Source organism: Salminus brasiliensis, chromosome 9, assembly GCF_030463535.1.
Source record: "Salminus brasiliensis chromosome 9, fSalBra1.hap2, whole genome shotgun sequence".
NCBI classification, from domain to species: domain Eukaryota; kingdom Metazoa; phylum Chordata; class Actinopteri; order Characiformes; family Bryconidae; genus Salminus; species Salminus brasiliensis.
In genome coordinates, this window is record NC_132886.1 from 678794 (window position 1) to 701188 (window position 22395).

General features: G+C 41.8%; 1 protein-coding gene across 2 annotated transcripts in view; it reads right to left on the reverse strand.

The window, feature by feature from the left end:
* Positions 1–538: 538 nt before the first annotated feature.
* Positions 539–22395, reverse strand: part of LOC140561820 (uncharacterized) — a 25752-nt gene continuing 3895 nt past the window's right edge. For both annotated transcript variants that reach the window (XM_072687056.1, XM_072687057.1), the window contains exons 3-12: positions 13137–13205; positions 11262–11600; positions 8874–10820; positions 7658–7831; positions 6467–6640; positions 5261–5434; positions 4853–5026; positions 4205–4378; positions 3724–3770; positions 539–2458 (exon numbers count right to left, since the gene is read on the reverse strand). In XM_072687056.1, coding sequence (XP_072543157.1) covers positions 1914–2458; positions 3724–3770; positions 4205–4378; positions 4853–5026; positions 5261–5434; positions 6467–6640; positions 7658–7831; positions 8874–10820; positions 11262–11600; positions 13137–13192 — 3804 coding nt within the window. In that variant the 5' untranslated portion in view covers positions 13193–13205 and the 3' untranslated portion in view covers positions 539–1913. The remainder of the gene's footprint in view (positions 2459–3723; positions 3771–4204; positions 4379–4852; positions 5027–5260; positions 5435–6466; positions 6641–7657; positions 7832–8873; positions 10821–11261; positions 11601–13136; positions 13206–22395) is intronic.

The following is a 22395-nucleotide window of genomic DNA, read 5'->3' on the forward strand; positions in this document are numbered from 1 at the left end:
CTTACTGGAACTGTCAGCGGTAAACCCACTGCAAGAACTCCGCCTGTGTCCAGATTGGCTAAATGGCCATAAGAGCAGCCAGCTGATCGACCAGGTGAGAGATCGTTCACGTTACCGTGGTAATCAGCATCATTCCCCCCTTTTATACTAAAAGATTATAAACAACAGAATAACGTGAGCTTCTGTATACTTTTTCCCAAACAAGTAATTCATACGAAATACACCACTTGTAGAATTAATCACCACTGTCTACACCTATTTAAAAATAACAATTAAATTACATATACATAATATACAGTACTGGAATACTCCAGTATTTATGATACACAAAATCCTAAACTTGAGTAAATCTGTGATTAGTTACTGTATCAATTTAAGTCAACCTAAACTTCACATTATTGACAGTATGAACCATGACTACAAAAACACATGTTCATGTTCGTGATGCTGAAACACCAAGACTGTTCTACCTCAGCAAACACTCCTGAACTTTCTGGTTAACTCTTCATTTACACACACAGCTCATCACTGCTCTACATATTTGCTCCATTTTATTCTTAGTAATATCAACCAGCCTTCATACCCACATTTGCACATGTACACATTTGTATATTTTTGTATTTATTGTTTTGTCTATTGTCCTTGCACTATTGTATCACATCCTAATTATTCTGCACAGGAGATTTAGCCCAACAGTTTTTGGTTGCACTGTACAACTCTGTACTAGTATAATGATAATAAGGTTACATTGAAATGAAAAGCTCCTTATTATTTCACACAACACTTGTTTGTCTAACTTGTTACTTTTTTGTGATAGACAAAGTGCACATTGGAGCCTTGATGTCCATTAGCAGATTAGTAAAGTATTAAACCTAAAGTAGTTGCAAATATACTTGTCCGCTGCCTAGCAAGTGTAAAACTTCTAAAACTTCTAAAAGTCTAATGATACGCTTTAGCTAAAACACAGCACAACAATACACCAATATAAACACAATGTCCAAACAACAGCACTAAATAAATGGCAGAGCTAATATGTAGATAAACAAGCACATTACAGATATAAAGTATTTCATGAATGCAAACATTTTACATTTTTACAAACATTTTAGAAAACTAGTGTTTAATGTTAAGTCTTGTCTGACATCAGAAACAGCCTTCAGGAGGTGGGTGTGTATTTGTCCAAGATAACTATCTACAGAATGCTTCATTAACAGAGCAGAAATACAGAAGCTATACTGCTTAGGTGTAGACCAATAAACAATTATTTTTGCAAACTATGGGCAGAAATCTGAAGAAAAGTCTTACCAATGTTAACCTACATCAGAATAATGGCAAAAGCAAAGTTTGAACTACCCATGATCCCTCATCTTTGAAACATGGTGGGGAGGCTTGGCAAAGCATCACCAGAGAAGATACTCAACATCTGGTGATGTCAATAAATTGCAGAGCACTTCAGGTAAAAGATCTGCAACACAGTGCTAAACATGACTATGTTAATGAACCTATCACTGCTGTGATACTATTGGTTTGTTTTAAGGTGTTAAACTTGGGAGCAGAGGGAGGGCATATACAAGAAAAATCTTTGCCCCAATCATTATGGAGGGCACAATCTATATATTTAATATATATTTAGTTTCACCAATTAGATTCATTATGTTGCCCTAAAAGTTGATCAGATATTGCTAGTTTTGTCTGGACTTATTCTTTATTATTAGTTTGGTCAATTTAACTTAGAACTGTACAATCACCTACAGCCAGTAAAGGGGATTTAGTGCAGTGTAGTGAACTGAAACCTAATGTTTGTATTATAAAGTAAATAACATCTGTCTTCACATCTGTTAGTAGGATGTGCACAGGAATGTGTATTTCCCAGACCATTAGGCTTTCCAAAAGAACTCAGTAGACTGTTCCTACTAACACAGAGACACTGGAGCAAAATACACCCTAAACCCAGCGTAGAGAGGCTCAGTAAATGTGGAGAGGGATGTGTGTAAGTGGGTCTGTGTTTGTGAGACAGGTGAGACGCTGTAGAAGGACAAAGTGCCGGCTGCATAGTCCAGATACACTCCTACTCTTTTAGAGGGAGAGGGGGGTGCAGGTGTAATAGTCAGCATATTGTTGTGTCTGACATAAAACCTGTCACTAGAGCAGAACAAAGCCCAGGACTGATTATTGTATCCAAATAAACAGTCATCACTGGGTCTTTTCCTTCCGATCCCTTTATATGATACAGCTATAACAACCTCTTTCCCTTTCCACTCAGCCTCCCAGTAACAGCGACCAGTCAGACTCTCCGCACTCAGAACCTGCCGACAGTACTCGAATCTGTCCGGATGATCTGGATCCACAGGTTTCTCATTTAGCTGTGGGTTCCTCAAACGCTTCACCTTTCTGTTCCCTTCAGACAGAATGAGACGTGTGTTTGCTGTATTTGGGTCCAGAGTGAGATTACAGGAATCTGCAGATACATGCACACAGATACACACAGTTGTGGTCAAAAGCTTACATAAACTGATCAAGGACACGAAGGTCATGGCAATATTGTGCTTTCAATGATGTCTTTGAACTGGAGTAGAATGAATGACATCATAATATACTACACATCTACAACAGAAACAAGAATTTGATCACAAGATTTCATCTTGAGGGTTTTCATTTTGTGTTCCAAAAAAGAATTTCAACTGTCTACATGAATAACTCTGTGGTTGTCCCCCTTGTTTATTATTTCATCCACTTTGTGTAGAGCACTGGGTTAGAGCACTGGGATATCGATAACAGGGTTGTGGGTTTGATTCCCGGGCTTGACAAGCTGCCACTGTTGGGCACCTGAGCAAGGCCCTTTACTCTCTCTACTACCCGGGTGCTGGAGTTGGCTGCCCACCGCTCTGGGTGTGTGTGTGTACTCACTGCCCCTAGTTCACAAGTGTGTGTGTGTGTGTGTGTGTGTGTTCACTACCACAGATGGGTTAAATGCAGAGGACACATTTTGCTGTACAGTGACAAATATGTGCACTTTTTTTTTTTACCTTTAATGTACCATTTCTACTGACAGCAAAACGGGACCAGGGCATGACGCTCCCTCTACTATGCTTAACAGCTGCTACAGTGGTTTGGGATTGATGGCCTTATCTTTACTCCTTAGTCTCATCCAACAATAAAGCAATAAGATTTTTTCTTTGTCCACATGGCTCAGCTATGAACTTTAGTCCAGCTTGAAGGTGTTGGTTTTGGAGGCGGAGCCTCTTTCTTGGATGGGAGCTTCTCAGTCCATGGTGGTGTAAAACTGTCTGGACGGTAGACAGAGACACTGTTGGTCCAGCAGCTACCAGTTCATGGTAGACCTGAACCTTGGTGGTTCTTGGGTTGTTCCTGACCATCTGAACCAATTTGCTTTCAGCTGTAGTGAATCACGATCACCAACAGGACACCAACTTGGTAAGTTAAAAAACTTTCAGCACCACTAAATTACTAACCTAAGAATGTGTGTGGATATTTCTGACCCATGTGTAATTTTGATCATGTACTGATTTCAGAAACTCCAAAGTCTCCAAAGACTGTGACCAAAGTCTTTGTTTCAAGATGTCACTCATTCTGCCCCTGAAAGGGAACAGGTCAAATAGATTGCTGAAAGTCTGATTTTGCCATTAGACAATGAGTTAATTTAAACTTCCTATTACTGATTTAAGAAGATGAAACAAAGAGCAGATGTTTTTGTGTACGCACACTTCTTTAGTCCTGGATTCCTTCCCATCATCTCCTGATGCTCCACCCTAAAGATAACACACACATTATATATTCATTCAAACACATTACAAATTCAAAAGCACTAAATGTATCACCCTTATTCTCTCACTCTTTCTTAAATTACAAAAACACATGAATGCAAAATTTTGCTCAAACTAAGGGCAGCTTCAGTAAATACCTGGTAAAGAGGAGGAAACTCATTGACTGCAAAGGATTTGCTTCTTCATATTTATAACTATGTTAATTTGTGTAATTACTTCTGAGCCAGTGAAAATGGATGGACTGTAAATAATGTCTAATTCCTAGGGATAGTGTAAAATTGTTGTTAAACCACATTTTGGTATTTTATCCACTGATGGAGTGTACAGAATAAAACTTACAAGAAATGTGTCACTGTCCAAATATTTACAACTGTATCAAGGTTAGTTTGGGTGGAGACAACATGCACACAGTAACTCACTGTAGTTTCTCAAGTTTATAGTGTGGATCCTCCAGTAGATCAAAAAAGTGTTTCAGTCTGGACTTTTCTATGTAATTGTAGGTCAAATCCAGTTCCCTCAGATGGGAAGGGTTTAATTCCAGAGCTGAGGCCAGAGAAGAACAGATTTCTTGTGTAATCATACAACCAGACAATCTGCAGAAAGGAAGGAAACAGAAGGGCAGACTGTTAAGCTCTACTTCAGTTACTACAGAAGGTAGTAATCCCCTAATTTCCAACCTCACCATCTTCTACAGAAGGACAATATAGAGCACCCTGACCACTGTCCTCTCAACTCAATAAAGACTCCAATACCTGATGGCGAGCTAGCATTAAAGTTGATTGAACAATATGTCCTATCAGACCCATAACTATATGTGTAAGTAAGTACATGTGTCTCCCAAATGCTTATGCAAAAACACAATCATGGGTGGATGGTGTTGGATGGAAGGTTTGACACTTTTCTATCTACCAAAGCACAGGACACTGAGCAGAAGCATTTTTAACACTGCACTGTTCCCTGCTATTGTACTAACTGAGCTGTATGCTTCCACTTTGTTTCCTCTTCATTTCTGAATATTACTGAAAATCTGAGTTTAATTTTTAGCATAAAAATCATTGAAGATTCACCTGAGTGTCTCCAGTTTACAGTGTGAACTCTTCAGTCCAGCAGAGAGCAGTTCCACTCCTGAATCCTGCAGATCATTATTACTGAGGTCCAGCTCTTTCAGAGAGGAGTTTACTGACTGTAGAGCCGATCCCAGATTTTCACAACATTTCCCTCTAAGATTGCAAAGAGCTAGCCTACAGAGAGAAATCAGTACTTAGTATTTACTGGATAAAAAAAAAGAAACAACAATATGTAATGCTGTTTAGAGAACACACTACACATGTATTTCTATTTTAATATCACTAGAGCAGAGTGAGAGATAATAGAGTTCTTAAAGCACATACACAAGAAAATTTACACTGTCATTACTACTTCAGGGTTTACTGTATATATATATATAGAATATATAGAATATATATATGATTCACCTGAGTATCTCCAGTTTACAGTGTGAACTCTTCAGTCCAGCAGAGAACAGCTCCACTCCTGAATCCTGCAGGTCATTGTTACTAATGTCCAGAACTTTCAGGGTGGAGTTTACTGATTGTAAAGCCGAACAGAGAATTTTACAGGAGTTCAGGGTGAGATGACAGCCAGCTAGTCTGCAAAGGGTTAACAAACACAATACATTTTCCCCGGCTGATGAAATCAGGTGTTTTTATATTATATATGTACTTATGTAAACATGATATAAAGTACATTTTGCTTGAGTTTTAGATAACATCTGTGTGTCTCAGCAAAAATGGAGATTCTTTAGACAAGACTAGGTCAGGTCAGTGTTGATGAGCCTGTGCTGAGCCACTTCAGCATCAGCTTTTTGTTCTTGGTTTTCTGCTTCTGCTTCTAATTCATTCTCCTCAAGGTTTCCTTGCCACTGTCACCTTTTGGCTTGCTCACTGGGGGTCTTAGGTTTTAATGTCTTTTTACTAATTACTAATTGTGTAAAGCTGCTTTATGACAACAAAGCGCTACACAAATAAATCTGCTGGTAAATTTGGTGTGGTAGCGTTCATTCTAAGATGCTTTTCTGCTATCCACAACTGTACAGAGAGGTTATCTCAGTTACAGTAGCATTTCTATCAGCATCAACCAGTCTGACCATTTTCTGCTGACTTCTTCCATCAAAAAGGTGTTTCCTTCTGCAGAACTGCTAATCACTGTGTTTTATTTATTACACAATTCTGATTGACTCTAGAGATCAGTAGCTCTTCATTCTGATGGTTGATGTAAACATTAACATATAACATATAATACAAGTTACTGGACCACACCTGCATGATTTTATACACTACACTACAATGGGTGCCCAGCGAGAGAAACGATGGGGCAGGCGGGGCAGATGCTTCCCCAGTTGTGGCTTAAGCTTCGACTGGCCACATTGCTCAGACTTTAAAGACAAGGCAGAGCCATGCTAGCCTTGTGATTGGTCAGGGTTATGCTGATGTAACCCTGACCACTTTTAAGACCGCCCATTTTACATTGAGAGGAGAGCAATACTGGTGAAACCCAGCAGACATTTATGACACTTTGGATAGATATTCATACTTTGTACATTTACACTGGGGGCCACAAGGAGCCAGATTAACTTTATTAGAAAGAAAAATCATATTTAGGTTTAATGGGAGGACACTAACCTGAGTGTCTCCAGTTTACAGTGTGAACTCTTCAGTCCAGCAGAGAGCAGCTCCACTCCTGAATCCTGCAGATCATTATTACTGAGATCCAGAACTTTCAGGGGAAAGGTTACTGATTGTAGAGCAGAACCTAGATGTTCACAAGCTTTCCTCCCGAGATTACAGACAGATAATCTGCAAAGTAAGACAAATTCTAATAACTCCTTACATTTACTTTAGATGCTCAACTAACATTAAACTGAATCTCTTAAATGCAACTGAACTGTTAATTGAACGTAAATGATCCTCTACTGAATGATACCCTACACCGAACCCTAATATTTAGCTTTAGGGTTAGATTTTAGATTTAAGTTAAAGTTAGGGTTGGGTTTAAGGGTTGATTTAAGGTTAAGGTTAAGGTTCTGGTTAGGGTTAGGTGTAGGGTTACATTCAACAGATTAGCTACATTTAACAGTTATTTATGTGAATGTTAAGGCACTACACCCCGAATGTGATTTTTTGTGCACATCAAAACCATATTTTAAACATGAGTATACTTACAAAGCCTTTCACAACAATTGTGATTTGTCTGAATTAGTTTGTCTGAAATTTGATTCACCCTCTGCTCTCTTGCCACTATTAGAATAACATTCATTAATGTAGGTGCCTAAGTACAGACATGTGTGAGCTGGGATGCCAGCCAAAACAACATTAAATTTAATGTATGACGTTCCGTGGCAATAAAGAATGAAATAAGTTTACATTATGAAAAATGTGGTTTAATACTGATATCAAGATGATGTGATTAAATAAGCAAGGTTTAAGGGTCCAGGGTCACACCTGCCTTCTGTCATATGTCACCCTTTCACTTAATTTTGGTTTGTATGCAGATATGTCAGTATGCAGTATGCAAACCAGGACTAAAAGTGTATAAAATATATAGTCCTCCAAAACACATTTTTTGTGAAACATGTTGCATCTGGTGTGAAAATAAAATTGTGTGTTTCACATTTTTATCTTTATTCTGTATTGTCTTTTGTCTTCATTCATATAATATTTGGCATGCAAAGACCTTTTTGAATGTTAAATGAGCATCTATGAGGCATTTATATACTGAAATATGATGAAAAGATAAAGAACCACCACTATTTAAGTTTAGCAATGTATTATATTTTCTCATCCTTTTCTTTTTGCTTAATAATTAATTCTCACCTGAGAATCTCCAGTTTACAATGTGAACTCTTTAGTCCAGCAGAGAGCAGCTTCACTCCTGACCCCCGCAGGTCATTGTTACTGAGGTCCAGCTCTTTCAGGGAGGAGTTTACTGATTGTAGAGCAGAGCAGATAATTGTACAAGATTCTTTGGTGAGAGAACAGCCAGCTAGTCTGCAAAGGAATAATTAACAAGGAACAAAAATATGAATCTGGACAACAGTGTAGAAGTAAAAAAGAAAACATAATATCTATGACCTTGTGCTTGAAAAGCATTAAGAAACCAAGGCAAGCACTGTAGCGCTTCCATGTTTAGTGTATGTATAAAAAGAAATTTGAAATCTTGAATTTACTCAAATATTACTACCAAACAATGGCCAACAGTTGCTAGCAGAAAATGTTCGCGATCTTGGTATTCCCAGAGCATCAGAAACTACCTGGACACACAGAACATCTACAACTTTTATTAAGGCTCAAATAAATCCTTTTGTCCCACTGGGTGGCAGTGGAGTGTGGGGCATGGTAGCTGGAGATTGGAATTTGTAGGTCATAAGATTTGGGGGGAGAAGAGGCATCAGTCATCCCATTTAAAAAGAGTGATCTGATAAAGTGGGAGAAGACTGTAGAGGAAGGCAACTTCTGTTTTAAAGATAAATACCATATTCAAAATTCATTTTTTTGATCAGTAAAAAAGAAAAAAAGGGAAACAAATGTGACACACTAATTTTAGAATTCAGTTTAAAATATTATTATTATTAATATACATTATTAATGTTATTACAATACTAGTTTTTTTTTCATTTGTTTTAGTGACTTTTATTTTGACACTATATTACTTTTATGTTGGTGGTATACATGGTCTGTTTGTTTGTATTAGTGACTTTAATTTTGACATTTGTCTATGTGTGATGTAGTGGTTGAGCGGAGTGACTGCTGTGGGCTGCAGGGTATACAGCTCCACTACTCCACAGCACAGGGCTGGGAGCTTACAGCATTATACACGTTCAGCCTCATGTGTGCTGCTCTAGAGTATGTCATGCGATCTACGGAGCTTATACAAGTGCAAAACTAAACACCTGTGTCATATTTACTCATTAGAAGGACCTAATTTTATAGTTATTAATTAGTGCTAGACTAAAAGAATGTACTATTTTTTTTCAGAGCTGTGCTTTTGTGGTGTGTGCTTTGTATTCAACATTATAGCTATAACACTTACAAAGCTTTTCTGCAGGCGCTCACTGCTGGAACCAATCTCCAATAACCCTCCTTTGAAGTGTTGTATTTCTTCAGGTCCAGCTCCTCTAGAACCTCTTCTGAGACCAGAAGCATGTAGGCTAGTGCTGAACACTGTTCAGGATATAGCCTATTTCCTGATTTTAGATACTCCTCAATGTCTCTGGTGAGAGACTGGTCCTTCATTTCAGACAGACAGAGGAACAGATTGATGGATGTGTAAGCTGAGATGTTATATTGTTTATGTTTATTTGTTTTTATTATTTTTTTGATGAACTGATTTGTTTTATCCAGGCGACTCTGTGTGTCGGTCAGTAGACCCTGTAGCAGTCTCTGATTAGACTCCAGTGAGATGCCCAGCAAGAAACGGAGGAAAAGATCCAGGTGTCCATTTTGACTCTCTAAGGCTTTATCCACTGCTCCTATCAGCAGCTCGTCAACTGAAACACCCTGAGACCATGTTCCAGATCGTGGTTTAAAACACTGCAGTTCCTCCATGTTCTTGATCTCATAACAGTGAAACACATAAACAGCAGCCAGGAACTCCTGAAAGCTCAGATGAACAAAGCAGTAGATCTTCCTCTGGTTAAGCACACATTCCTCCCTAAAGATCTCAGTGAAGATCCCAGAATACACTGAGGCCTCAGTGACGTCAATACCGCTCTCTCTCAGGTCCTCTTCATAGAACATCACATTGCCCTTCATCAGCTGTTTGAAAGCCAGTTCAGCCAGTTTCAGGAGCTGGGTTCTGTTGGATTCCAGCAGTTTCTGTGGGTCTCTCTCATGGTTCTCTTCATACTTCTCCTTCTTCATGCTGGTCTGAGTGATCAGGAAGTGGGAGTACATCTCAGTCAGAGTTTTAGGGATCTCTGAGTGATGATGTTTGATGATTCTCTGAAGCACAGTGGCTGAGATCCAGCAGAAGACGGGAATGTGGCACATGATGTGGAGGCTCCTCGCTGTCTTAATGTGGGAGATGATCTTCTGGGCTTGGTCTTGGTCACTGATCCTCTTCCTGAAGTACTCCTCCTTCTGTGGGTCGGTGAATCCCTGGATTTCTGTCACACGGTTGATGAACTGAGAAGGGATCTGATTGGCTGCTGCTGGTCGAGAGGTGATCCAGATTAGAGCAGAGGGTAGCAGATCTCCTTTGATGAGGTTGGTCATCAACACACTTACTGATGATGTCATGGTTACATCAGACACTTTCTCACACTCCTCAAACTTCAGTGGAATTCTGCTTTCATCCAGACTATCAAATATGAACACAGCTTTACACACATCATAGATCTCTGGGTCCAGATCTTTGAGCTCAGGATGGAAGACACACAGAAGTTGATGAAGACTGTACTGATCATCTTTAATCAGGTTCAGCTCCCGGAACGGAAGAACAAACATCAGCTCTACATCCTGATTGGCTTTTCCTTCAGCCCAGTCCAGAATGAACTTCTGCACAGAGACAGTTTTTCCAATCCCAGCAATGCCTTTAGTCAGCACTGTTCTGAGATCTATGATGTTTGTTTTACTGTTTCTTTTTTTGTGAGAATCTACATTTACAGCTCCATTGTTTTCGTCCTCCATTCCTCCTTCAGGACCTCGTAGAGGTTTAAAGATATCGGAGAGGCTGATTGAAGTGTCTTGCATCTGTCTCCTGGGTGTTTTCTCCATCTGTAAAACCTCATGTTCTTTATTCACCCATCCACTCTCTCCCTCCATGATGTAGAGCTGAGTGTAAATCCTGTTCAGGAGGGTTTTATTCTCCTCTGTTTTTATTCCCTCAAATAAGCTCTTGTACTTGTTCTTCATGCTGCCTTTGTGTATTTCTGATATGTGTAGAACATGATTGACAGGTTTGTTAATAGCATGATGCAGGACTTCAGTTCCCTCAGCTAAAGTCAGTGCACTTAGGGCTGCTTCAGTGGAGTGCTGCCTGATAGAGGTCAAACACAGGAACATCGACATCATCAATACAAATAACTATAATAAAAATAACTTCCACTTCAGTGGAAGTGACTGAAGAAAGACTAATATCCTTTAGGACTGCTTAAGGCTCCCAGGTTAAACTTATCATATTCTACTGAGATACTTCCTTTAACAATACCTGCAACATAATTGCTACATGGTAACACAACTCAACAGAAAAAGAATATTTCTGTGCTCAGGATCAGATGTACGTATTGTTTTTAGGTTACATGAATGTTTGTCTCATCAATGTCTGTCATTTCTACAGATCATTCCTAAAACATGAGAACACCCAGCCACTGGTGTGAATGTGCTGGACTATCCTTCTCCAAAGCTGCAGGTTAAAGTCAGAGTACTGAAACAATAAGAAGTGTCTTATAAACAGAAGGTACCATGTCATTTAACTTACTTTGGGTCACAGGTTACAGGTCCACTGCTGAAATCAGGTGATTGTCCCATAGATGCATCACTCCTCAAAGAGACACAGCTGGGATCTCTTCCTGCTTCTCCACTAAAATCAGGTGATTGTCCCATAGATGCATCACTCCTCAAAGAGACACAGCTGGGATCTCTTCCTGCTTCTCCACTAAAATCAGGCGATTGTCCCATAGATGCATCACTCCTCAAAGAGACACAGCTGGGATCTCTTCCTGCTTCTCCACTAAAATCAGGTGATTGTCCCATAGACGCATTAGTCTTTAAAGAAACACAGCTGGAATCCAGAGAATCTGCTCTTTCAGTCAGAAACCTACAAAACACACAGTGTTTTAACCATCATACAACCAAACTTTATCAGTTTTCTTAAAAGCAGCAGTTGTTAGGATTTTTATTAAATTTTTATTAAAATTAAAAGCAGTAGTATTCCTCAGTGGAGAGGTGACACAATATTGTAATGATTGTAATGAGTTTTTCTGGCCATGTTACATCTTTACATACCTATATATTACACATGCAGCCTCTGAAAGAGGATCCAGCACTGTTTGCTGGTTACCTAGAATATTGTGGCACTGCTAAAGACACTTTTCTGTTTGTTGGATGTAATTGCTCTCTACAGTGTAACAGTATTTCATCATAAAATAACAAAACTATACACTCAAAAACACAGAATACAGTTTCACATGGCAGTTGATTTACATTAGTTTACATTGAAAGTTACAAATGTTTTTTTTTATTCAACTAAAAAGTTACTATTGTGGATAAATATGTTTTTTGTTTTAAAACCTAAATACAGTTATTATGCTGATCGGAACAGTAGCTACATTAAGATGTTTCCTTCACCAAGTTCTGACAGATACCTCTCTGAATACTCCACTCTCTAAATGTAAACTTGCTGAGGTTTACATTTATTGAGTAAATGTAAATGTGGTATGCTCTGAAAAGAGACTGCACCACAACAGTGTACCCCTAATATATGTATGCCCAAGCTCTGGCCTTTACCTCATGCTGTTCATGATTGCTCTGTTTAGGACTCTTTTTCAGCGCCTCAGTTTGGAGTGTTATTTGGGAAGTCACGGTTTCTCTACCAATCTTGGGTTTGTGGTGCCTTGTTGTTTCTTTTGACCTTCTGCTCTGTTAAATGAGTTGTACCTGCCCGCCTGTTTCCTGACCTTTGCCTGTCCTCACAATGAGTATTGCTTTATCCCTCTCCACATATAGCCTGCCTTAGCCCATGTTACACTAGGGAGTGTAACACTCTGTCTGTCTGTCTCTGCGCAAAATGACCGTCTGGGATGCCCTGATTTCAGGTCCGATAAGAACACTGCTGAGACTGCTGAGCAGAGGAAGAGAGGGGCCTAATGGTCTGCTTTTGAGTTTGGCTTATTATGTAGACCGTCTTTAATAAGGTTAGACTGGCGCTTCTCTTCACCAAAACCTGGGGTCTGCGAGTCTTTATTTAGAGTGAGTTTATGTTTGAACAAGTGCGTGAGTTAACAGACAGCTCTGACAAGTTCTCTTAGTCTTCTGGACCTCATTTACATCTATCTTATGTTTAGCAGTGTTCAGCAGTTGCTTAGAGGAGCCCATGGCTGCTGATTGTTGGGACGAGGTTTGAGGAGAAATGGGCTTCACCTGGTCTTTCCTAACGATGACTATAAACAAGCTACAGTCCTAACGAGTTTATTAAAGAAAAATGAACTAAAATCTATTGTGGTTCCTGAACAGTTACATCCTCGGATCATCAGATGATCTTCTACTAATTTAAGTATTAATAGTAACAGAAATGTTGACAGCGCTGTTACACTGTTACATGCTGCTGTAGATTTATCATACTAAAGTGACTCACTCTTTTTCAGGGGACTCTCCTCCACTCCCTGTGTTGTTGGATTTATGACGCTTCATTATTCAACCATATCTGCAAAACAAATACAATAGTCAAGAATAAACACAGCACCACTACACTAACAGGAAATAAACCCCTTCTAATAAATACATTCAGCTACTTTAAGCTGCACCCATTGCTGACACAGATGCGCAAATGCACACACAGCTTGTCTAGTCCCTGTAGAGAAGCAGTACTGCCAATAGAATAGGACTCTCTGGAGCAGATCAACATCATGACCCTATTGGCTCCATGCTGCCTAATGCCAGGCGTGGGCTAGAGGGGTATAAAGCCCCCCAGTACTTTTATGATGAGGTGGGGATGAGGTAGGTTGGTGATCATCCAACAACCTAGGCTTTAATGAGCAGGTGTCCCAATTATTTTAACCACACTGTCCACATTTAAAAATACTATACAGACATTCCTGATCCACATCTAAATCCCCAAAGCCTAGTTATAAGCGAACAGCATTTATTTAAAAATGTTTTTAAACATGTGGTTCAATCTCAACCTTTTATTTATTTTCATATTTTCAGTGTTTGTGCTGTACTCAGGACTGTTATTGCATAAATTATTATGTTCAGTGTTTAATTAATAAACAGATTTTTGTTAAATAAATAAACAGAAATGGTATAAAATGTGCAGAAAATCTTGTTCACTGGCTTTTTTTTTCATTTAATTTTATTTCGATTAAAAAATTTTTATCACGTTAATCACAACATTCTGTGATTAATTATGATTTATTATGATTTATTGTGATAAAAAGTAAATGTGTGTCTGTTTTTTTCTTCTAATATCTCAGTGTAGTTTAGAGAACTTTAGCCTCGAACAGGAAGAAGCTCAGTCACTGGACTGGATAAAGCTAAAAGCTAAGAGAGAAGCAGCTGTGTCGGGGGACGGGGCGAGAGCGAGCGAGAGAGAGACTTTGACTTTTAACATCACTTTATTTGACCCCGTCAAGGGCGCTACATCACGTCACTGCAGGCCATCCCAGCCATCGAGCAGCACATAAACCAACAATCATTTTTAAAATGAACAATAAATAAAGATTAAACAAAAACAATAAATAATTAATTAAACAATAAAATAAACGCTGATTTCCATCAATAAAAATCAGGCATAAAACAGAGCTCTCCATCCGTTAAAAGTCTCTAAATCAGACACCCAGCACACCTCCTCCTCACAGCACCACACCACTGTAAAAGTCTCTAAATCAGACACCCAGCACACCTCCTCCTCACAGCACCACACCACTGTAAAAGTCTCTAAATCAGACACCCAGCACACCTCCTCCTCATAGCACCACACCACTGTAAAAGTCTCTAAATCAGACACCCAGCACACCGCCTCCTCGCAGCACCACACCACTGTAAAAGTCTCTAAATCAGACACCCAGCACACCTCCTCCTCGCAGCACCACACCACTGTAAAAGTCTCTAAATCAGACACCCAGCACACCGCCTCCTCACAGCACCACACCACTGTAAAAGTCTCTAAATCAGACACCCAGCACACCGCCTCCTCACAGCACCACGCCACTGTAAAAGTCTCTAAATCAGACACCCAGCACACCTCCTCACAGCACCACGCCACTGTAAAAGTCTCTAAATCAGACACCCAGCACACCTCCTCCTCACAGCACCACACCACTGTAAAAGTCTCTAAATCAGACACCCTGCACACCTCCTCCTCACAGCACCACACCACCTTAAAAGTCTCTAAATCAGACACCCAGCACACCGCCTCCTCACAGCACCACGCCACTGTAAAAGTCTCTAAATCAGACACCCAGCACACCGCCTCCTCACAGCACCACGCCACTGTAAAAGTCTCTAAATCAGACACCCAGCACACCTCCTCACAGCACCACGCCACTGTAAAAGTCTCTAAATCAGACACCCAGCACACCTCCTCATCACAGCACCACACCACTGTAAAAGTCTCTAAATCAGACACCCAGCACACCTCCTCCTCACAGCACCACACCACTGTAAAAGTCTCTAAATCAGACACCCAGCACACCTCCTCCTCACAGCACCACACCACTGTAAAAGTCTCTAAATCAGACACCCAGCACACCTCCTCCTCGCAGCACCACACCACTGTAAAAGTCTCTAAATCAGACACCCAGCACACCTCCTCCTCACAGCACCACACCACTGTAAAAGTCTCTAAATCAGACACCCAGCACACCTCCTCCTCACAGCACCACACCACTGTAAAAGTCTCTAAATCAGACACCCAGCACACCGCCTCCTCGCAGCACCACACCACTGTAAAAGTCTCTAAATCAGACACCCAGCACACCTCCTCCTCGCAGCACCACACCACTGTAAAAGTCTCTAAATCAGACACTTATAATACACTTATAATAATGAAAATCAATCAAAATCCTGGATTTCACCAGTCTGGAGAGGGTCCGGACAGCATCACAGTCAGCTGACTGGGCCACACGGTTCCTGCGGCTGATGTATACTGCCAGTTCAGCCTTAAGTCTCTCTCTCTCTCTCTCTCTCTCTCTAAAGTCTCTCTCTCTTTAGACCCAGGAGAAAATGTATCAGCTGACACTTGGACCGCTCTCTCCGAACATACCTAAAACCCAGGATAAAAGTCTGAGGTGTAAAAGTCTGAGGTGTAAAAGTCACGTTAAGAGACGTAAAAATGGTGCGTAAAACAGCAAACAGGGGACGCAGCCTGACACACTGTCTCCCTCTGAGGACAGAAAGGACAGCTTTGTGTGACCTCAGGGTTTAAAACACAGATAAAAGAGTTGACTGAGACAATACCATGTAAAACCCTCCACTGGAGGTCCGCCACTCTTTTAGCTAACGGTGGTTTATACAGCGCTCTCCATTCCGGGTGAACTTCATCACTAAGACCTAGAGCAGCCTGCCACGGCGTATCGGGTCTGCCTTTCAGTCGCTTTTTATTAAAAACCTTTACGCAAGCCCCGTACAGACGCTTGCCCGAGACTGAACTGAGCTCCAAACTCAGCTCCTCTGAGCAGTCCAGTAAGGGGCCGTGGTACTCCTGCAGGCCAGGAGTGATAGCTACCCTGGGAAAAGGGTCTTCTTCATCAGGGCTGAGCAACCCTGCACCATAGTCCGTTAGCTGTAGAAGCTGGGCCACTACGCATAAGGACCGCACCCCCAAACGCACCACCAGGTCCTCCACACCGTCCAACCCAGGTCCAGCGACGTCCACCTGCTGACAGAGTTTCACTATGTTCGAAGAAACTAGAACCCGGACCAGTGCAGGGGAAGCTGTGCCTGTAACGTCCAGCCTAGACCCATAGATGACCGGTTCCTCCAAAAGCCAATGTAAAGAGCTGTCCAGTCTGGTTGGGCTAAAAAAAACTCCAAACTTTAAAAAGTCCACGATAAAACACGGGCAAGTGAGCATAGTCCAGTGCTTTTGTGTCCATTAAAAACAAAGTTCTGTCCATTCCCACTCCTCCAACAGTCTGTAAAATCCTGCATGCCACCGCTCTCCACACCAAGTCCTTAGGGCCACTAAGGAGTCGCTGAAGGAACTGGAGGCAGAAGGTAGCGGTTCTGCTGGCCAAGTGAACCAGCCCCTGTCCTCCTTTTTCTTTAGGCAAAAAGAGGACAGCCTGCGGTAACCAGTGCAACTTATCCCAAAAAAAGTCCACAAGCACCGCCTGAAGGTCTGCAATAAGATTCGGTGGGGGATCTACACAAGCCAGTTTATGCCACAGAAGAGAAGCAGTAAGGTTATTGATTATGAGCACCCGTCCTCGATATGACAACTGAGGGACTAGCCAGGTTCACCTGCTGAGACGGCCCTTCACCTTTTCAACAGTGAGCTCCCAGTTTTGTCTTTCCCACTCACTGTCCCCCAAATGCACTCCCAAGTATTTAAACCCACCCTTCCTCCATGACAGTCCAGGCAATGTAGGTCCCCCACCAATCCAATCCCCCACTAACACAGCCTCACTCCTGACCAGTCTGGTCAAGGTGAACCACCTGCTCCATTACCTTCCCCAGTCTCGAGGCCAATGCTTTGGAGAGCAGCTTGCAATCCGTGCACAGTAATGCCACAGGACGCCAGTTTCTTAACAAAGTCAGGTCCCCCTTCTTCGGCAGAAGGGTCAGGACGGCTCTTCGACAGCTCATGGGAAGTGTTCCAGTAGCCACACTGGCCTGGAGCACCTCAAGCACATCCTGACCCAAAACTGACCAAAAAGCCTTATAAAACTCCACCGGTAGGCCATCAATACCAGGGGCCCGACCATTCTCCGTGCCCTGTAGGGCCTCATACAGCTTTCCTATAGTCAGCTCGGCATCAAGCCCGTTGGCCGACCGCTGCGAGAGCTTTGCCTGCAGGGGGAAGAAACTATCCCCCACATCCTGCACATCGTCCTGCTCGCTCTCAAACAGCTTTGAGAAAAAGCTGACTGTCTGCTGGCGAAGTTCAGAAGGCTCAGAAACCAGATCCCCCGATTCTGTCCGCACAGCATGCATAAACCTTTTCTGTCAATTTTTACTCTCAAGACCAAAGAAGAACTTCGAAAGAGCATCCATTTCCGTCACATTCTGGAAACGTGATCGGACCAGCGCCCCCTGTGCTGTTATGCCCAGAAGGTCAGCTAACGCAGCTTTTTTCTGTTTGAGAGCCGTAATACGCTCTCGATCTCCTGTGGCCTGTCCCAAACACTGGAGCTCCACAATGTCAATCTCCAGAGCCTTCAGAGATCTGATAATGTCTCTAGTGACATTGAAAGTGTACTGCTGGCAAAACACTTTAATCTGAACCTTAGCTACGTCCCACCATTGCTCCAAGGAGGTAAAAGAATGTTTTTGTAATTTAAAAACATCCCAAAAGAAGGTAAAAGACTCCTTAAAATGAACATCATCTAAAAGTGCTGTATTAAAATGCCAGTACGCACTCTGAGGTTTTACGGCACATTTCCGAACAGAACACTGAACCATCCCATGATCCGAAAAACCAACAGGAGAAATAGAACAGTGCGTAAAGACAGATAGATGATGCCTAAAAGTATAAAAGCGATCCAGCCTGGCCAGGGAGAGGGCGTTATCTCTAGCGTGTGCCCATGTATACTGTCTCTGCGTTCCATGTAACATCCTCCAGACGTCACACAGGTCATGGGCCTCTATGAACTCACACAGCCGCCTGCAGGAGGCAGTGTGTGGTTCCAAGTGGTTCCTGTCCAGGCTGTCAGCTGTACAATTAAAATCCCCACCCAGAACTAAAAAGCCTGTAAAAGCACAGTCGGAGATCACACTGCTCAGCCTGTCTAAAAACACCATCCGCTCGGCTCCTGCAGTCGGAGCATACACACAGATAAAAACCAAGCTCTCGTCTTCAAAACAGGCCTGAACTTTGAGCAGCCTCCCAGGTAAAACCTCATCAACCGTGTATGAGTAGGGGATAAAACTATGAGCAAATAAAACCCCAACACCACCACTTACACTGGAGCCATGGCTTAAAATGACCAGCCCGTCCCACTCCTTAGCCCAGTCAACCGCATTAGCGTCATCGCTGTGCGTCTCCTGGAGGAAGAAGACATCAGCTCGCTTCTGCTTTGATAACTCATAAAACATGGCTCTCTTCAGACTGCCTCTGCCTCCATTCATATTTAGAGTAGCAATCTTTATATCACTCATTAAAATAATAAAAGAGAGACAGAGCAGAGATGGGAGGCCGGTCTGAGACAACACTCTAGATCTCCTCCTCAGTGCTGGCTCTGTGGAGCTTAGTCAGAATCTTTTTCAATCTAAAAAAGGGGCAGGACCGGAGTGAGCTGGTCGGACAGACTCTCCTCACACACACACACTTACACACTCACACACTCTCACACACTCACTCACTCAATCACTTACACACTCACACTTACACTCACACAATCACTCACACACTCTTACACTCACTCACTCACACACTTACACTCACTCACTCACACTTACACTCACACACACACACTTACACACTCACACACTCTCACACACTCACTCACTCAATCACTTACACACTCACACTTACACTCACACACTCACTCACACACTCACTCACACTCACACACTTACACTTACTCACTCACACACTTACACACTCACTCACACTTACACTCACACTCACACACTCACTCACTCACACACTCACTTACACACACACTCACTCACACACTTACACTCACACACTCACTCACTCACTCACACTTACACTCACACTCACTGTTTGTTTGTTTGTTTGTGTTGCACTTGTGTTTTGTATGCACTGTGTCTATGTTGCACCATGGTCCTGGAGGAACGTTGTTTCGTTTCACTGTCTCAAAAACAATCCCAGAGTTCTTTTTAATGAGATCTCTAAACTTACTAAAAGCCAGGCAGATACTCAACCCCAGATCCCAACATCTTTAACTAGTCATGTTTTTATGGACTATTTTAATAATAAAATAGAAAATATTAGACAACAAATCCAACCCTGCTTATTAAATCAAACATGGCCGTCACCTGATGTAGTTGCTTTAGAACAAAACTTAGTTGTAGAACAAAGGCTGGAAGCCTTCTACCCACTTCCACAGCCAGAACTAGAAAAAATTATATCCTCAGCTAATTGTACAACATGTACACTCGACCCGATTCCCTCTAAATTGCTAAAAGAAATTCTCCCAATTATAATCGGACCTCTTTTAACAATTGTAAATTCATCCCTTAGCCTTGGGCATGTACCCCAAACCCTTAAAATAGCAGTTATAAAACCTTTAATCAAAAAAACAAATCTTGATCCTAGCGTATTATCTAATTATAGACCCATCTCAAACTTAACATTCATATCTAAGATATTAGAAAAAGCTGTGGCCCAACAACTCTGCTTATACCTGAGTAAGAATGACATGTATGAGAAATTCAATCTGGATACAGACCCAATCACAGCACAGAGACAGCCCTTCAGACCCAATCACAGCACAGAGACAGCCCTTCAGACCCAATCACAGCACAGAGACAGCCCTTCAGACCCAATCACAGCACAGAGACAGCCCTTCAGACCCAATCACAGCACAGAGACAGCCCTAGTGAAGATTACGAATGATCTCCTTCTTGCCTCTGATCAAGGCTACGTATCTTTATTAGTCCTACTAGACCTTAGTGCAGCCTTTGATACAATAGATCATTCTATATTACTAGAAAGATTAGAGAAAATGGTTGGAATCACAGGGACAGCCCTATCATGGTTCCAATCATATCTAACGGGTGATTTATCTTCAAACTACGCAGAAGTAAGATACGGAGTTCCGCAAGGCTCCATTTTAGGACCACTATTACTTATACTATACATGTTACCACTGGTCTCAGTTATAAGCAGACATGGCGTTAATTTCCATTTCTATGCAGATGACACACAGCTCTATATATCAGCCAAACCTGACGATAAATTTAGACTACAGAAAATGGAGGACTGTGTAAAGGATATAAAACTCTGGATGTCACATAACTTCCTTCTCCTTAACAGTGACAAAACCAAAGTTCTCCTTTTAGGTCCAAAAGACTCTAGAAATAAACTATCAGACTTAATGTTAGACATGGCTGATTCTTCTATCATTCCTGGTTTAGCAGCTAAAAATCTTGGCGTCACATTCGACTCAGATTTATCATTTGAGCAACATATAGCTAATATTAGTAGAACAGCCTTTATGCAGCTTAGGAACATCTCCAAACTAAGAAACTCCTTATCACTACAAGACGCAGAAAAGCTAGTACATGCTTTTATTACCTCAAGGCTAGATTACTGTAATGCATTACTGTCAGGTTGTTCCAGCAGGAACCTCAATAAACTTCAGCTGGTGCAAAATGCTGCAGCCAGGGTCCTTACTAAACCTAGAAAATTTGACCATATCAGTCCAGTTCTATCAGCACTTCATTGGCTCCCAGTTAAATTCCGTATCGAATACAAAATTCTTTTATTAACATATAAAGCCCTACATGGCCTCGCTCCTGAGTACCTGCAGGATCTTATTGTATATTACGAACCATCAAGACTACTTAGATCTCAGGGTGCTGGCCTCTTACGCGTTCCCAAAATTCAGAAAACCTCAGCAGGGGGAAGAGCCTTTTCTTATAAAGCCCCCCAGCTCTGGAATAACCTTCCAGATAATGTTCGGGACTCAGACACAGTCTTAATCTTTAAATCTAAGCTGAAAACTTATATGTTTAGTTTAGCTTTTGGTAATTAATGTTTCTTAGATAAGGGCTGCAGGTCCAGGGGTTCGCGGACCCAGGGAATTGTATGTACACTGAGATGCTGGAGCTGTCGTCTCACTGCTTACACGCGATCACTCAGGTTTGTTGACGGTGGAGCAGATAGATGCTGGTGTTCTCAGGGTACGCCCGTGTCCGTGTTACCTTCTGGCTCTCTCCTTTTAATTATGCTGTGATAATCAGACCTGCCGGAGTCGTCAGACATACCCAGATTCCTCTTAGAACTAACTTCTCTCTCTTTACCTTCCCCGAGTAAATGGCCACCCAGCCCGATCTGCAGGAAGATTGCCCGCTGAGGTCCCCTCTACCTGCATCTAACCAGCTGCCACCTACCAGTCCGGCCAGCGGGTCCCCCCCCAACCCGCCACCACCCATGGCTCACCCGCCAGCTGCTGCTGCCTGTTTGGTGGCCGTGCTGAAACCTAGATGGACTCGTGCCTGTCTGACACTATTAATATTGCCACTATTAACTTTCTGTTGTATCTGCTTTGGTAATTTTTATCATTAATGTTTAAAACAGTCTGGCCAGAGGAGGATGGGTCCCCCTTGTGAGTCTTGGTTCCTCCCAAGGTTTCTTCCTCCAGCTCTGAGGGAGTTTTTCCTTGCCACTGTCGCCGTTGGCTTGCTCACGGGGGTCTTTGACGCTTCATGTTATTTCTTCTTTCTTCTCTGTCTCTGTTCTTTATTAAGTAATAATTATGTAAAGCTGCTTTGTGACGACAACAGTTGTAAAAAGCTATACAAATAAATCTGACTTGACTTGACTTGACATCCTCTGTATGTAGTTGAAATGACAATAAACCCACTTGACTTGACTTGACACACTTACACACACTTACACTCACACACTCACTCACTCACTTACACACGCTTACACTCACACACTCACACACTTACACTCACTTACTTACACACACTTACACTCACACACTCACTCACTCACGCACTTACACTCACACACTCACTCACTTACACACATACTC